We start from the raw sequence: 17,630 nt of genomic DNA, 5'->3' as shown, positions 1-17,630 counted from the left end.
CCACCCCCCTGCTTCCCTGGGTTTGCTCAGCGTAGAGGTGGCAGGAAAGGGGACTGGGGGGCACGTCAGCCTCAGCAGAAGGGATCTGGGAGCACCCCCCCCAGCTTGAAGAGCCGGCCACCCGCCTGCCCGGAAAGACTTCACGTGCGGGCCCCAGAGCCACTGCCTCCCTCTGGCGGCCAACTCCTTAAAACAACACTCCGGAATGCACGTTGTGGGGGCAGCGCTTCAAAGGGTATCGTTTCTAGGCCTGTGAAGTGTCCTTAGCCCTGGCTGGGGGAAGGCTTCTGGAAATTGCCCTTGGGGGCCCAGGCTTCGCGGCTGGTCCACAGAGTTCCACGTCAGGGCTTCTGAGGGCATCTCCAGCCTCCAGGGACAGGCGAGGGGCCGGCCTCTGTCAGCCGGCGGTCAGCACAGGCTGGGCCGTTCAGGGCGCCGCAGGCTGGGGTGACCCTTGGCGTCATCGGGCACGGCTGAGTGAGCCTGATGGCCGAGGCGCCTCCGGGGGCCTCCCGGTCCGCCAGGCCCTCTGTGGCTCCCATGTACCTTTTGCTCCACCCCGTCCCCCTCGCCCACCTTGTCCCCCTCTGTCGGGAGCTGCAGATTCTGTCCAGAGGGCCAGCGGGGAGGAGGTGGGGTCCCCAGCAGCTCCCAGCCCATTCTCAGCTCTGTCGCCGAGGGTGGGTGCAGCTCACGAGGTCGGTCAGCCTGCAGACCGGTGGGGAGGGGCCCACAGCTGGCTGGCAGGGGAGCTGCTGGCCGCGTCCCGATGGCGCGGCTCCACGGGCACACGTGAAGGGAGCATCGGGGGCACGTGGGGCCCCGAATCTGACCCTGCCCTCAGCCTGAGGGCCCCAGTGGCCCTGTCCCTGCCCTTTACTTCCAAGTCTGAGACCCCCGGGAGGGACCGTAGACCCAGCTCGGAGCAGGTGTCTGTGCCTGGGACAGCCATCCGGGGCTCCTGTCTGAATATCGGGGCTGCTCCCTGTGGGGAGACTCAGGGTGTCTGCTGCAGCTGCCCTCACACTTCATGGGCAAGAAGGTGCCAGAAACTCAAGCAGCCGCCAGAGCCAGGGTCCACTGGGTGCCCCTCTCCCCACTCCCACTGAGACCCTGAGCAGGAGGGAAGGGGCGGCCCCCCTCTGTCCACAGAAGAGTTTAACCTGCTGAGGTGTCACCCAGCCTCACAGCCCGTCATTTCTCAGGTTCGCAAGAAAACTTCACGCCTCGAACCACAGACAGCGTCCCCGACACGGGAATAGTAACCCTGGGGCCCCAGGACCGGGAGGGCCCAGATGAAGTCCAGGTTGAGCTGTCCCTGGTCGGAGGGGCTCAGAGCTGCCCCCTCCTCCCTAGGAACAGGAGCCTTGCTGTGAGCAGGGGGGCCAGTCAGCCACAGCACACGGGGCAGCTTGGTGGCTCTGCCCTGCTTCAGGCCGGGCACCTTCTCCTGGCTCCCCTGTTCTGGGCCTCGCCACCTCACGGGCAGCCTCAAGGTAGAGGATCGAGGAGGCTGCCTTGGTGGGCCCACCCACCCGGCCCCCCGGCCCCATCTCCTTGGGGCCTGGGACATCACCAAAGCCGGGAGCTGGCCGGGAGCCGTGCTCTGACCTGGGCCTGGCTCTGCTGAGTCTGTAAGGACAGTGGAGTGGACGCTTGGCTGGTCCTTGCAGAAGCAGGGGGCCCGGCTGCTGATGGCCCACGGTGGCTGCCTTCCCACTGGGGAAGTCTCAGGAAACTGCTTCCTCCCTGCAGGACAGCTGTCTACACTCTCCACTGAAAGAGGGGCAACAGCTGGGGGCGGGGGTGCAGCTGGTGCCACGGTGTGTCAGGGAGGGAACCGTTCGGAGGAGGGTGTGAGTCACCATGGGTGAGCCCGTGGACAGCCCCACAAGCAGAGCCCAAACCTTCTTAGGCAAGAGCTGGTCTGGTTCTGGAAGCTTCTCCATGGGCGAGGCTGAATGGGCCTTTCTGGAGCCTCCCTGCCCAGCCTAGGGGCAGAACTGGCATCCCTCCCACCTGACCCTGAGCCAGGAGCCAGTTTGGTGGGGTCTGTTCTCTGGGCTTCCTCAGAAGGAAGGAGGGGTTCACTGGCCTGGCGGGGGGGGGGGGGGGGGGGGGGGTCTGGGCTCCAGGTGGGGCAGAGGCCCCTCCTCCCGCTCCTCCCCACACCCCCCAGCCCGCAGCCTCCCCAGCAGGTGTTTAGGAAGGAATTTGTTTAATCTTAGTCGTACAAAACCCCCTCCCTTACTGGGGTCCTGCCCCCCGAGGCATGGCCGGGTCCTCCTGGGCCCAGGTCCTCGCAGAGGACGCAGTGGGCGCACGCGGAGGGATCCGCCCAGCAGCAGAGGCGCAGGGCCTTGCGGAAGACGGTGCGAAACTCGGCGTTGAAGACGGTGTAGATGACGGGGTTGAGGGCGCTGTTGACGTAGCCCAGCCAGGTGACCGCGCTGACCAGCCGCGGGGGCACGGCGCAGGTAGGACACAGTCCCCGGGTGATGTGCACCACAAAGAAGGGAGTCCAGCACACCAGGAAGGCCCCTGGGGGCGGGGCCGGAGGGCGCGGTGAACCCGGGTCCCCGCGGCTCCCAGCCCGCCCTGGGCACCTCCTCCCACCGGGGGCACTGCCACCTTCCACTCCGCCCACCGACCCCAGGGCAGGTACCCACCGACCACCACCGGCAGGACCCTCATGGCCTTGCGCTCCCGGCCGGTGATCTTGGCGCGCCTCCTCCTGGGTGCCGGCCGCGGCGGCTCGGCTGGGACGGCGTCGGGGGGCGCGACGGCCTCGGGGGGCTCGCCGACCTCGGGGGGCGGGGGGCCGGGGCCGCTGGGCCGACGAGGCGCCCGGCAGTGCAGCTTGGCCTGGCGAGCCGCCTCCCAGCGCCGCAGGCCCCGGAACGTGGCCCAGTAGAGCAGCAGCATGAGCGGGCAGGGCAGGAAGAAGGAGCACACGGACGAGTAGACCACGTAGTCGCGGTTCTCCAGGCGGCACACGGCGGGGTCGCGGCCGCGCGGGTCGTTGAGGCCGCACAGCACGGGCGCCGCCACCGCCGCCGACAGCAGCCACGTGGCGCCGATGAGCAGCAGCTGACGCCCCCCGGCGCCCTGGCGGTTGTAGCTCAGCGGCACGGCCACGGCCACGAACCTGCAGGGGGGCGCGGTGAGGGCGGGCGGCACGGGGCAGGGGGCGCGCGCGCGGCCGGGCGGCGGGGACTCACCTGTCCACGCTGATGGCGCACAGGTTGAAGATGGAGGCGGTGCACAGCATGACGTCCATCGCCATGAGCGCGTCGCAGAGGCCGGGACTGAACAGCCACACGCCGCCCTGGACCTGCGCCCGGGGAGGGAGGGAGGGGGCAACAGACACAAGACCCGCTGACTGTCGTCCCGCAGTGGCCCCGGGGCCAGGAACCCGACGCCGGCTCTATCCGACCCCCCTCCTTTTTGGGGGAGCGGGGACTGAATATGAGCGGGGAGCGGGAAGGAGCCAGAGGTCCACAGGCCCAGCAGTCTTCACATTGAGCTGGGCGAGGGTCCCAGGGTCCCCCCAACTCCCATCCCCACCCTCCCCCCACTCCTCGTCACACCCCTCACACCCCGTCTGTACCCCTCCAATCCTCCCCCACCCCTCCCCACCCCCCACACACTCCCTCCCCCTCCCACACCACTACAACCCTCCCCCACCCCGTCCATCCCTCACCCCTCCCCCACTCCCTCCCCCCACCCTTTCAACCCTCCCCCCACCCCTCCCCACTCCCCTCATAGTCCCTCCCTACCCCTCCAATCCTCCCCAACCCCCCTCCCCACCCCCCACACTCCCTCCCCCACCCCATCCCTCCAATCCTCCCCCCACCCCTCCCTACCCTCCCACACCCCTTCCCCACCCCCCACACACTCCCTCCCCCTCCCACACCACTGCAACCCTCCCCCCACACCGCTCCCCCACCCCAACCTCCCACCCCTTCAACCCTTCCCCCACCCCTCCCCACTACTCTCATACTCCCTCCCTACCCCTCCAATCCTCCCCCACCCCCATCCCCACCCCCCACACTCCCTCCCCCACCCCATCCCTCCGACCTTCCTCCACCCCTCCCCACTCCCCTCACACTCCCTCCCTACCCCTCCAATCCTCCCCCCACCCCCCTCCCCACCCCCACACACTCCCTCCCCCTCCCACACCGCTCCAACCCTCCCCACACACAACCCCCTCCCCCACCCCAACCCCTCCCCCCTCTCCAATCCCCCTCACACCTCTCCTCACCCCTCCAACCCTCCCCCCCACCTCCACCCCCACCCCCACCCCCACCCCCACCCCCACCCCCACCGGTTAAAACTGAGAAAGGCCTGGGGGAGACTCTGTAGGTGAGGTCAATGCTTGAGAGCCGGATCTCTGGCGAGAGGATCCCAGGGTAGGGGTGGTCCCAGGGATTCTGCTGCCCTGGAGCGTGAAGCCCCTGCCCCCATTTCCTCCCCACAGGATGGCTAAGAGTCCACCTGTCTGGTTAAACTGTCACTGCTCTGGGACTCGCGATTATCACCTCACATCTGTAGAGGAGGGGTGAAGACAGCATCCACGGAATTGCCCTGAGGATAAATCACCTAAAAGATATAAAGTCTCTGCGGTGCGCCTGGGGGGGCGGGGCTTAGGTCTTGATGTCACAGCTCCTGAGTTCGAGCCCCACGTCAGGCTCTGTGCTGAGAGCTCAGAGCCTGAATCCTGCTTCAGATTGTGTGTCTTCCTCTCTCTCTCTGCCCCTCCCCTGCTCACACTCTGTCTGTCTCTGTCGCTCTCAAAAATAAACATTAAAATTTTTTAAAAAAAGATATAAAGGCTCCTCACTGTGCCCAGTGCCCCCACCAAAGGCAAAGGAGCAGACAGCAACCCCCCCTACAGCCCCCCCCACTCTACTGCCAACCCCCCTCTACAGCCACCCCCCCCTCTAAATCCCCTCCCGCTGATTTGGGACGATTAGGAGCTTAGGAGCCCTCAGTCAGTGACGTCTGTCTGTGGCTCTGGGGGAGGGGCAGGTCATGGGTGTCCTTGTCCAGCTCTGCCCCAGCCTGGCCAGGACTCACCATGTCCGCCCTTAGAAAATTGGAGCCTCCCTTCCCCCCACGGCCCCTGACGCCGAGTTCCCAGCCCAGCCCTAAGCAGCTTTTCTCTGCCCAAACGGCAAAGCAGACAGGGCTGGCACCAAGCGGGACCCACACAAGGGCCAGACCTGGTCTGGGGATGGAGCTTCTGCGCCCTGGTTCTTGACGGGGGCTCTGGAGCTCACAGAAGCCCCTGCCCTTGCTTCCACTGTCAGGGGTCAGGGCCTCCCCTCCTGCAGCCCTGCTCACTCCCCCTCAGCTCCTAGCAGCTGAGTGCCCCCTCCCCCCCCCCCACACCCCCACACCCCGCCTGCTATGGGCAGAGCATGTTTGTGAGCGAGGGTCTCCTTCCCTTGGGTGCTCTTGTGTGCGTGTGCCTGGTCACACACGGCTGTGGTTTGTGCAGTGATGTGTATGTGTCTCTGCGCCCCAGGGAGAGCCAGGGGGACTGAGCATGAATCTGCCTTTCCATCTGGCTCCCCTGGGGAATGGAACCCAGCTGAGGGGGTGGTGGGTGGCTGGACTGCCAAAGTCACCTGTTTCTGAGGTCCCTCCCTGGCTTGAAGGACAAAGGCATCTCTTGGGGAGCAGACGCCAAAACAGGGGGACGAGGTACAGGTACAGCGGAGGGAGGGCGGACAGTCGCCCAGCCGAGCGGGCTAACGGACACCGAGATGGCGGGGGCGGGGAGGGGGGGGGACGAGTGTCAGGGGACCGAGGCTCCAGTGGTCCTGGGGCCTGCACAGGTTCTCGAGGTTCCCGAGAAGCCGAGCGGCCGGGTCGCTCGGGTCCCCTGTGCGGACGGGGACAGGGGACGAAGGCGCAGGGGAGGAGCGCGCGTGCGGCGGGACCGCGGGCTCACCTCGGAGTAGACGAAGAGCGGCAGCACTAGCAGGGCGAGCAGCAGGTCGGCGGCTGCCAGGCTCACGATGAAGTAGTTGGTGGGCGTCTGCAGGGCGCGCTCGGCCGCCACGCTCACGCACACGAGCGCGTTCCCCGCGAGCACCGCGCCGATGAGCAGCACGCCCCCCGCCAGCGCCGCCGCCGCCCCGGGGGTCCCCGCGCCGCCGCCCGCTCCCGGCCCGCGCCCCTGCAGCAGCCCATCCGCGTCCGCGGCGCTGCGGTTCCCCATGGCGCACCTGCCCCATGCGCCCGGGAGGGCGCCGCTCAGCACCGCGGACAGAGCCCGGGTCGCGAACCCCGGAGCCCCGCCCCCCGGGCCCGCCCCGAGCCCGGCCGGAGTCCCGCCCCGATCCGCCCCGCGCGGCCGGCCCCCCGGGCGCTCGGAGGGGGGCCCCGTCTCGGACTTTTGCGCCCCGGGAGGCGGGCGGGCGGACAAGTGCGGGCGCCCTCGAGGTAGGCGTTAAGACTGGCACGCGCGGGCCCAGCGTCGCGCCGCGCGGCGCAGGGTCGGGGGAGGTCCGCGCGGGTCTGCGCCCCGAGACGCCGGGGGTGGAAGATCGGCCGGATCACCCCTGGGGGAGTGCGGGCACCCGACGCCAGCGCCGTCCCGCCGGTCCCCGGACACCCCGCGTCCCGCATGCGCCGGAGGGCTGTGTGCTCCCCGGGGCGGGGAGGGGGGCTGGGGGGGCTCCGGGAGGCGCCTCCAGGCGGAGGCGGGGCCGCTGCTCACCCGGCACCGGGAGACCCGAACTCCTAGCCGGCGGCCCCGTGGGCCCCCTGATGAGGCTTCCCTCGTTCATCCGACCCAACCTCACGTGCCCCAGGACATCCCCCCGAAATGATTGCAGACGCCGGTCTGGGGCCCTGCACCCCATCCTCTCGTCCCTGGCCGAAACCACGCCCAGTTACTCCCCACCACGGCCACTGCCTGGTGCTTACTGCTCAGCATTAAATGACGTAACAGGAGGAAGGCGCTCTCCAAGGAGTCACCTCCTTCACAGAGAAGAAAAAGCCCCAAATGAGAACCCTCTCAGCCTGCACCCACCAAGCCCACAATCACTAGATCCTGGGCCCTCCTCCCTGGAGCACTGAGGCCGTCCCGGGTCCATCACCCCACCTGCCACCCCAGGACCTAGGGAGCATGGGAGGATCCGGGGGCAGTGTCCCCAGGTCCACGAAGGTAAGACTATCACAGAGCAGATGCGTGGGACACTCAGAGTCAGCCAGAGACAGTTGTATGTGACAGAATCGGCCTGGACTGTCCTCTATCGGGTCACAAATGTGCACGGAAAGAACGTAGATGGAAAATGTATTTCAGCCAGAATTTTCTTTAAAAAATTTTTTTGATGTTTATTTATTTTTGAAGGAGACAAGAGACAGAGTGTGAGTGGGAAGGGGCAGAGAGAGAGGGAGACGCAGAATCCGAAGCGGGCGCCAGGCTCCGAGCTGTCAGCACAGAGCCCAATGTGGGGCTCGAACCCACGAGCTGCGAGATCACTACCTGAGCCAAAGCCGGGCACTCAACCGAGGAGCCCCCCACCCCGGGCGCCCCTCAGCCAGAATTTCCATTATGGACTTACTGGAATCAGAGTGACACCAACCTTTAGTGTCACTAAAGGGGCCGTGGAGTGGGCGCTCTGCCTGCATCCCTCTGTGGGATCATGTGATGCACATGGGACCCCTCAGTTTCCCTTTCTGGCTGCCCCCTGCCCCGGGAGGCTGGGACACTCAGGATGGGTCTGGAGCACAGAGTTGTTGCCAGGAATCCGGGATCCTGATTTCAAAGACAGCAGGGAACAGAGTGGCCAACTTGCTGAGCTCGATCCCTTTCATGCACATTAGTAGAGGGAGGAAGGCTTTCTTCCTCTCTGAAGCTTCAAGCAAGAGAACTCACCGTCCTAGTGACTGGAGCAGTAGGAAGGTCATTCTCTCACAGGACACAAGTCCCAAGACAGGGGTGGCTTTGTGATCTTGGGTTGGATGCCAAGTAGCGGATCTTTAGTGTCTGATCTGCCTGGCGTTTCCTCCTGGTCCCTAGATGTCTGCCAGCATTACGGGTGAAAAGGCAGTCTGGACCGGGAAAGGGCGCGTACAGTGTGGGTCTCTGATACAGGGTGCAGATCCAGAATATACGAAGAGCCCCGTGAAGTCAACGAGAAAAGACAGTCCAGTTTTAACGAGGGGAAAGGTCTGGAGGAGGCACGTTACAAACAGAGAACTCTCACGGTCAGTAAGCTTGTGAGAAAGTGCTCGGTGGCATTGGCCACCGTGGATATGACAATAAAAATCACAAGGACGTGCCGTCGCACACTAGAATGGCAGGGGGAAAAAAAGCCAGACGTATGATGTGAAAATACTCTCCCGGACTGCAGCCTGACGCTTCCTTCTCCCAACTGCGCATTTGAGGCGATTCTTCTGTGGAAGGCACAAGCTGAGGTTCTTTTTTTCTCGCCTGTGGTTGTTCAACAACAACCTGCTCCCGTTGTTGAAAAGACCATCTTTTCACCACTGGCTTGCTTTTGACCTTTTGTCAAAAAATCACTTGAGCGCCTTTTCTTTGTCTGTCTTTCCTTCCAGCGTCAACACACAGCCTCAGCCACTTTGGCTTTATGGCAAGTCACGAAATCGGGCTCTGTGAGCCCTTGAACTTTGTTCCTTCACAACACTGTTTTGGCTTCTCCAGTTCTGTCTGTATGTATGGATTTTAAAGTCAGCTTGTCTGTATCTACAAAAATAATCCTGCTGGGAATGTGATCGGGATCGTGCAGAATCCATACAATGATTTAGGGCAAACGGACATCTTCATGAAGTTAAGTCTTTGATCTATGAACGTAGGTGTATCTCTCCATTTATTTGGATATTCTTGGATCTCTTTCATCAGTATCTTGTTTTCAGCACATATTTTGTAAGATTCACAACTAAGTACTTCATGGCTTCTGGCGTATTTGGTAAGTGGTTCTGCTTAAAACTGTCATTTCCAGCTGTTCATTGCTAACGTGTAGAAATACAAGTTTTGTGTTTCCCTTGTGCGAAACCCCATTAATGCAAGGGTTTTTTTTCTTAATTTTCTTCAGAATTTCTGCATAGATAATTATCTTTTTTTTTAATTTAAATGTTTTTATTTATTTTTGAGAGAGAGAGAGAGAGAGAGAGCATGAGCAGGGGAGGGGCAGAGAGAGAGGGAGACACAGAACCAGAAGCGGGCTCCAGGCTCGGAGCTGTCAGCACAGAGCCCGACACGGGGCTCGAACTCATGAACCGCGAGATCATGACCTGAGCCCAAGTTGGGCACTTCACCGACGGAGCCCTCCAGGCACCCCCAGTCACGTTCAGCTCAAAATTCTCTTCTGTGACCACGGTCACGTAGAACTGTGATGTTTTGTTTCCAAATGTTGGTAGATTTCCTTGTCGACTTCCTGTCGTTTGCCTTTTGTTTGTTCCATCCCAGTGAGAAAAAGGTGCTGCGGAGGACCTCGGCTCCTTTACACTTGCTACGGTCTAGTTTATGGCCCAGAACATGATCTGTCACCGCAGATGTTCTGCTTGGAAGGAAGTGTGTTCTGCTGTGATGAGGTGGACGTGTGCATCAGTCGGATCAGGACGCTGCTCTTCGGATTTCTGTGTCCTGGCTCCTTTCCGGTCTGTTCTGTTAATTACTGAGAGAGAGGTGTTAGAGCCTCCATGGACAGTTGGTGGGATTTTCGATTTCTCCCTTCGGCTCCAGCGCGTGTTCTTTGAAGACTTCTTGTAAGGGGCGTATGCATTTAGAGGAGTGACCACCATGCCTGGGGGGCTCGGTCAGTTGAGCATCTGAGCTCAGGTCACGATCTCGTGGTTCATGAGTTCGAGCCCCGCGTCGGGCTCTGTGCTGACAGCTCGGAGCCTGGAGCCCGCTTCGGATTCTGTGTCTCCCTCTCTCTGCCCCTCCCCTGCTCATGTTGTGTCTCTCTCTCCCAAAAACATTAAAAAAAGAAGAAGAAGAAAAGTGGCGCCTAGGGCTCACAAAGAGTGAGAGTTTGGGAGGTGATGGGACTAGGTGGTGCCTACAAAGCTAATACTTTTTTATTTATTTATTTATTTTTAAAGCCTTTTTTTTTTCTCTTTCTTTCTTCTTCTTCTTTTTCTTTTTTTTTTAAAAGCAGGCTCATGCCCGGCGTGGAGCCCAACATGGGGCCCAAACTCATGACCCTGATATCAAGACCTGAGCTGAGATCAAGAGTCAGACGCTTAACTGATTGAGCCATCCAGGTACCCCTAAAGCTTAGTTTTTTTTTTCTCTAGTAATCTCTACACCTAATATGGGGCTTGAACCCATGACCCCGAGATCAAGAGTTGCATGCTCCTTGGACTGAACCAGGCAGGTGTCCAAATACAGCTTTCAAAACTCACAGAACCATACATCCACAAAGACTAGCCATAGGGGCGCCTGGGTGACCCAGGTGGTTAAGCATTGACTTTTAACCTCCACTCAGGTCTTGATCTCAGGGTCATAAGTTCAGGCCTCACGTTGGGCTCTGCACTGGGTGTGAAGCCTCCTTTAAAAAAAAATTAGCCATAAATAACGAACTTCACAAAAAGTCTGTGACCCCAGGTTTGCAGACCAACTTTGGTGAAGCTCAATAAAATGTACGGGGCTGGGCAGCGCAGCCTGAGAGGAGGAGGTCCTAATTCTGTCCAGAGCCTCTGGCCAGTGAAGCTGTGATGTGCCACCTCTAAGGCTGGATGGGTCCTGAGAGGCCACTCCATCCTCCCGGGACTGAGGAGTAGGTCTATGACCCTCTAGGATAGGACAGAAGCTGGAGCCGTCACCCTGGTGGTGACACTTGAGCAGGTCTCGGGGCCAGTTTTGTAATCATTCGCCACAGAGTTTTATGGGACGCTTAAGACATTCACGATAATGTTCATTCGGCTCGCAAGAGTTGTTCAAAAGTTTAAGAATCTCTTCCTAATTAATAGAACAAGCAGACAGAATATCAGCAAAGCTATGGAAGAATCTGAACAACCACCAACCAAGCAGACATATTTGACATTATGGAACAGTCCATCCAACGGCAGAGAAATACGTATTCTCTTCAAATACACATGGAACTTCACCAAGATAGACCACATTCTGCATCGAAAAAAGAAGCTTAAGACATTTTTTAAAGAATGAGAATCATAAAAAGTATGTTCTCTGACCACAAAGGAATTAAACTAGAAATCAACAGAAAGATAACAGGGAAATCCCCCAAAATGTTGGAATTAACACAATTCTAAGTAATCCGTGGGTCAAATGAGAAATTATAAAATATTCGGAACTAAGGAAAATGAAGATACATCATATCAAAGTTTATAGGCTAGAGCCAAAACTATGCTCAGAGGAAAATTCATAGCATTAGCTGCTTACTTTGAAAAGGACAGACTCAAATGAATGTAAAATACCAGTTAGCAATCCAAAGAAGAAAAACCACATGATCATATTGACTGATACAGAAAAGACATTTGACAAAATTCAACCTGCATTCACGATAAAAGTGCTTAGTGCTCTGGAAATAGAAGGAACTCCCTCAACCCAACAAAGGCACCTTCAAACCGTATCGCCAGCATGACACTTTGTGGTGCAAGGCTGAGTGCCTTCCAGCTAAACTCAGAAGCAAGAATGTCCACTCCCACCTTTTAAAAAAGGTTTACTCATTTATTTTGATGCCGGGAGAGGGGCAGAGAGAGAGGGAGAGAATCCCAAGCAGGCTCTGTGCTGTCAGCACAGAACCCCACACGGGGCTCGATCTCATGATGATGAGATCATGACCTGAGCTGAAATCAAGGTTCTGACACTTAACTGAGCCAACCAGGCGCCCGACTCTCACCTTTTGTTCAATATTGTGCTGCCACTCTAGCTAGTGCAGTCAGGCAATAAAAATGTAAATAAAAGACATCCAGATTGGAAAGGATGTCCCTGTGTACCGATGACACAACTGTCTAAGCAAACCCCCAGGGAATCTACAAAGGCTCTTGGAACTAATAAGTCAGTTTAACCAGATAGCAGGATGCAAAGTCAACACGCAAGGATCAATTATATCTTGGTATACCAGCAGTAAACAATTGGAAGCCAAAATTAAAAAGTAAAAACACGTGGAGGGCCTCGGTGGCTCCAGTTAAGTGTCCCACTCTTGATTTTGGCTCAGGTCAAGAACTCGAGGTTCGTGAGATGAGACCCAAAGCGTGCTCTGCACTGGCGGAGTGAGCCTGCTCAGGATTCTCTCTCTTTCTCTCTCACGATAAACATTTTAAAAATTTAAAAAAAAGTAAAAACACATTACCATTTACAACAGCTATAAAAATACACGAAATATGTTTAAATCTAAAAACATGTACAGGATCCATATGCTGAAAACTACAAAATATTGGTAAAATAAATAAAAGAAAACCTAAATAAATTGGGAGATATATCTTGTGCACAAATGAAAGGACAGTCTTTTCAGTAAGGGGCACTGAGACAATCGGATGTTCACATGTACCCCCCCAGCCCCTTGATCTAATGCTAACACTACATAAAAACTAACTCAGAATGAATCATAGATGTAAATGTAAAATGTAAGGCTATAAAAATTTTGGAAATATGGGGAACATATTTGTGACCAGGGATTTGGCAAAGAATTTTTTTCAAGTTTTTATTTATTCATTTAAGTAATTTCTACACCTAACATGGGGCTCAAACTCACAACCCCAAGATCAAGAATCACATGCTCTTCTGACTGAACCAGCCAGACACCCCTTGCAAAGAGTTTGTAGACATGACACCAAAAGCATGGTCTACAAATTAAAGCAAAAATAAGCTGGACTTCATTAAAATTTGAAATTTCCACTCATAGAATGTAAGAAAATATCAGCAAATCCTATTTTCAGCAAGCGGTTTCTATACAACATATATAAAGAACTCTCAGGGCTCAGCAATGACATCACAAGAAAGAAAACTCCAGATAAACAACCCTTATAAATATGTGTATACAAAACTCTTCCACAAAATATGAGCAAACCAAATCTAACAGCATTTTTTAAAGGATTATGCACTATGACCAAGCGGGGATTTGCTCCAGGAATGCAAGGGTGATTCAACAGACAAAACTCAATGTAATATATCACATTAATAGAACAGAGGGTGAAAATCCATTTAGTAATCTCAACCGATGTAGGAAAAGCATTTGATAAAACCCAATACCCTTTTATGATAAAAAGACTCCATAAACTACGAATAGAAAGAAACCTCCCGAAATGATAAAGGACATCTTTGAAAAACCCACAACGAACATCGGACTCAATAGTGAGAGATGGAAAGCGTTTCCCCTAGGATCAAGAATAAGACAAGGACACCCACTTCTGCTTCTCTGTATCATGTTCTGGAAGTTCTACCCAAACAATTAGGCAAGAAAAAGAAAGAAAAGGTATCCAAGATTGGAAAGGAAAAAGTAAACGATTTCTCTGTGCCGATGACATGATCTAATGTATAGAAAATCTAACAAAACAAAACCCTCACCCTCACCCTCAGCCTCAGCCTGTTACGACTAATAAATAAATCCAGCAAAGTTGTGGGGTATGATATAGACGTATAAAAACCAGTTATATTTCTATACACTAGCAACAAACAATCCAAAAATGAAATGAAGAAAATAATTCACTTGCAACAGCATCGCAAAGAAGAAAGAAAGAAATTTAACCACGAAGGTGAAAGCTGTGTTCACCGAAAGCTACAAAACATTGCCGGTGGGGGGGGGGGGTTGGAGATTAAAGACAAGAATGAGTAAATCCAATGCGCGTGGCTTGGTAGACTCCATGTCGTTAAGATGGCTTTTCTCTCCAAACCAACATACAGATTTGGTATGCTCCCTATCAAAACCCCAAGGGCCCCCTTTTTACAGAAATGGAAAAGTCACTCCTAAATTCATATGCAATTGTATGTAAGGAACCACAAATAACCAAGACAATCTTGAGAAAGAAAAGCAAAGTTGTAGGACTCAACTGCTCCTGATTTCAAAACTTACTGCAAAGCTACAGGAATCAAACCAGTACGGTTTTGATTTCTTATAGATCAATGGAATAGGGTTGAGAATTGAGATGTAGACCCCCACATTTATAATCAATTTGTTTCCAACAAGAGTGTAAGATTGTTCACTGGGGGAAGAAGAGTTTCTTCCACATGGTGTTGGGACAACTGGCCGCCCACATGCAAAACAGTGGAGTTGAACCCCTACCTCACACCACACACACAAAATAACTCAAAATGGATCAAAGATTTAAATATATGATCTAAAACTATAGAACTGTTAGAAGCAAATATAGGGGCAAATCTTCATGACTTTGAATTTGGCAATGGTTTCTTAATCCTAACACCAAAAGCACAAAGAAAACAAGTAAACAATTGGATTTCATAAACTTAACATCTTTTTTTTTAATCTTTTATTTATTTTTAAGACAGAGACAGAGCATGAGTGGAAATGAGGCAGAGAGACAGGGAGACACAGAATCCGAAGCAGGCTCCAGGCTCTGAGCTGTCAGCACAGAGCCCGACACGGGGCTCGAACTCATGAACTGTGAGATCATGACCTGAGCCAAAGTCGGATGCCCAACCGACTGAGCCACCCAGGCGCCCCTAAACTTAACATCTTTTGTGCATCAAAGGACACTGTCAAGAGGGTGAAAAGGAAACTCAGAATGGGAGAAAATATCCACAAATCACATAGCTGATGAGCCTAGTATCCAGAATATATAAAGAACTCTTAGAACTCAGTAGCAAAATGACAGCCCAATTTTAAAATCAGCAAAGGACTTAACGGACATTTCTCCAAGGAAGGTACATAAATGGCCAAGAAGCACATGAGATGATGCTCAACATTATTAGTAATTGAGGAGATGTGACCCAAAACCACAGTTTGATGCCCTCCTAAAGTTGATCTAAGTGTGATGCAGTTCCGATCAACCCCCTGGCAGTATCTTCTTGTAGAACCTGACAAGTTGCCCTGAAGTTTAAATGGAAATACAAACGGTCACAATAGCTCAGACGTCCTTGAAGCAAAACAGGGACAGCATTTGATGTATTAGACAGTAAGACTTAAATGGTTACTGTGATTCAGACGGTGAATAATTAAGGCATCGCACCTGAGATGCCGCAGGAGTGAGATTCGGCCGCTGGCACATGGCAGAGAGCCCAGAAGTAGACCTGAGCGTACGCAGATGGGCGACTTACAAATAAAACGCATCGAAGGGCAGTGGAGAAAGGATGGCCTTTGTAATAACTGACGCTGGGCAACTGGACAGCCGTCTAGACAAAAATGAAATTACTACCTCACGTCACACACAACACAAATTCCAGGTCTCATTTGGGACTTGAAATAACGAAGCTTTGGGAGGTGATATATGGGAGGTGTCTTATCTTGCACAGGAGACGGAAATGTAACAAAATACTCTAAGTTCCACCTCATTAATATTAGGACTGTTGCCTCCCTGTGTTCACCAACCCTAAACCATTCACGACCCTTTTGTAGTCCCCACCAGATCCCTGCTTTGAAAGACCCGTTTTAAAGCAATTGAGCCCTTATCCTGAATCCCCATAACCACTTCACTTTCATATCTCCTTTAGAATCATTACTAAGACTGTCAGCTAATGTCCGTCCTTGCCAGGCGCTCGATAACTCAGCTCTGACCAGCAGGTTTCCTGGGTGATCTGTGGGGAGAGCAGACCGCAGTCCTTATCTTTTTGAGATATATACTGAAATCCTTACAGATGAACGATGCGGTTTCTGAGAATGATACAAATTCGGCTCCAAAATTCATTTGAGAACAACAGAGAAAGCAGGGGTAGGTAAGATTGGTCATAAATGATCGACGCTGAGCAATGGTGCATAAGAGTTCATTATACTATTCTGTCTACTTTTGTGTGGTGTTAATTCTCTGTGATAATAAAAGCAAGTTGTTTTTCCCCCAGTCCTTAAGAGGGTATGTTCATTAAGACTAAAATAAGGTTACGTGATATCGCTGTGAGCGCCAGGCTGATAGCCTGAAAGTATGAAGCCAGCACCTGAATCAGGTTCCACGGTGCAGTCGTGTGGCCGAGGGAAGGCAGGGAAGAGTAGAGGAGTGTAGGTTTGACAGAGGATTCTCTTCAGTGCTTTCCTACAACGCCCCTAATGAGAACCAACGGTAGATACAATTAACTTGAAATTGACATTTAAATCTTGGTTGAAACAAAACCCCCCAAAAAGGAGTCGAGCTTGCTTTCTGCTCTTTGCTTATTCAGGGCATGAAACGGCGTCACACTGAGCTACGTTTCCAGCTTGGAACGCACCGCCTCCGACACTCACCCCGGGAAAATGAAGCTTCCTCTTCCTGCGAATCCTGGACCCTGAACTTGGCCATTATGAGGATCTCTGCACAGAGTGATGTCCGATCCGGGGCTTTGAATGGCTGTTCATGTAAGCGACATCTCTGTGCGTTTGTAACAAGGACTCGGCTGAGAGTGAAATGCTGGGGACCCGGGCTGGGGGGGTGCTCCCTGAAACCTGTGGGTTGGGAGTGGCACTTTGCAGGGCACCTGGCTGGTGCAACACTTGATCTTGGGGTTGTGAGCTTGAGCCCCCACGTTGGGGATGGAGATGACTTAAAACTTTTAAAAATCCTGGGGTGCCTGGGTGGCTCAGTCGGTTGAGCGTCAGACTTTGGCTCAGGTCATGATCTCACGGTTCGTGGGTTCGAGCCCCGCGTCGGGCTCTGTGCTGACAGCTCGAAGCCTGGATCCTGCTTCGGATTCTGTGTCTCCTTGTCTCTCTGCCCCTCCCAACTTGTACTCTGTCTCTCTATGTCTCTCAAAAAATAAATCAATGTAAAATAAAAATTAAAAAGAACTTTTTAACATCTTTTATAAAGGTGGCATTTTGCAGTCGTGGCCTGTACCCCATGTTGTTTGTTTCAAAGTAGAGCACAGAATGGGAAGCGAAGCTTGAGGCAGCGCCACGTTTCTTAGGCGTCCTCCTTCCTGATTCCCGGCGCGGTGGTGGCATAGGCAGGGGTGTCTCGGTGGCGAGTCTCCACCCACGCGGGACAAACCCCCGCACAGCAGGTGTGGGAGGGCACAGGGAGGGGCCGTCCCTGGAGAAACCCTGGGCAGCAGAGAAGGCGGTAGAAACAAATATCCTGTGACAGGAGGCCTCTCCCTGGCCGCACCCTCCGTCTGTCCCTCTGAGCCAGTGACTGCTTGTGACTTCATGAAGCTGTGACCAGAGGCGCTCAGGGCCGAGGCTGTGACCCCAGAGGTGCAGCGGGAGGGAAGCCTCTGGGGTGACGGAGTGCAGGTGTTGTGTCCCGACTGTGGTGGTGGTTACACGAGCCAAGACTTGTGCCAAAATTCATTTACTGCACGTTAATTTTGCTGTAGATTTTGTAAACTTCAATTTTAGTGTACTTTTGATAAACGGGAATATTTTTCTTAGGAAGCTATTCCCCGGGGGCTTGAGTGTTTGAGGTGCTGAGAAGTCTGACACCAGTGTCGGGAGTGGGCGTGTTCCCGTGGACGTGACCGACCTGTGAACGGTGTGAAACAGGGCATTTTAATCTGCCGACTGCATGCAGGAATAAGCCACAGCAGCTGCTTAAAAACACGT

At 54.5% G+C, this 17,630-nt stretch overlaps 1 protein-coding gene and 1 long non-coding RNA gene across 4 annotated transcripts; one reads left to right on the top strand and one right to left on the bottom strand.

Annotated features, from left to right (window-relative positions):
• Window positions 1–2,201: 2,201 nt before the first annotated feature.
• Window positions 2,202–6,280, bottom strand: DRD4 (dopamine receptor D4). Its single transcript, XM_086676503.1, has 4 exons — window positions 5,960–6,280; window positions 3,222–3,334; window positions 2,670–3,148; window positions 2,202–2,541 (listed from the first exon to the last, which is right to left on the bottom strand). The coding sequence occupies exons 1-4, from the start codon at window positions 6,227–6,229 to the stop codon at window positions 2,225–2,227; spliced, it is 1,179 nt and encodes a 392-aa protein (XP_086532629.1). The 5' UTR covers window positions 6,230–6,280; the 3' UTR covers window positions 2,202–2,224.
• A 68-nt stretch (window positions 6,281–6,348) lies between these two features.
• LOC147576279 (uncharacterized) lies at window positions 6,349–16,912 on the top strand. Of its 3 annotated transcripts, none has more exons than XR_015240627.1 (3): window positions 6,349–6,453; window positions 16,271–16,445; window positions 16,698–16,912. It is a non-coding gene; the product is annotated as an uncharacterized LOC147576279 (long non-coding RNA). The 3 variants fall into 3 exon arrangements; XR_015240629.1 differs by lacking the exon at window positions 6,349–6,453 and adding an exon at window positions 10,142–10,248; XR_015240628.1 differs by lacking the exon at window positions 6,349–6,453 and adding an exon at window positions 13,774–15,831.
• Window positions 16,913–17,630: the final 718 nt, after the last annotated feature.

The sequence above is a fragment of the Puma concolor genome, chromosome D1, assembly GCF_028749965.1.
Source record: "Puma concolor isolate L17-30 chromosome D1, mPumCon1.1.hap2, whole genome shotgun sequence".
NCBI classification, from domain to species: domain Eukaryota; kingdom Metazoa; phylum Chordata; class Mammalia; order Carnivora; family Felidae; genus Puma; species Puma concolor.
This window is presented reverse-complemented; position numbering and strand designations above follow the sequence as displayed.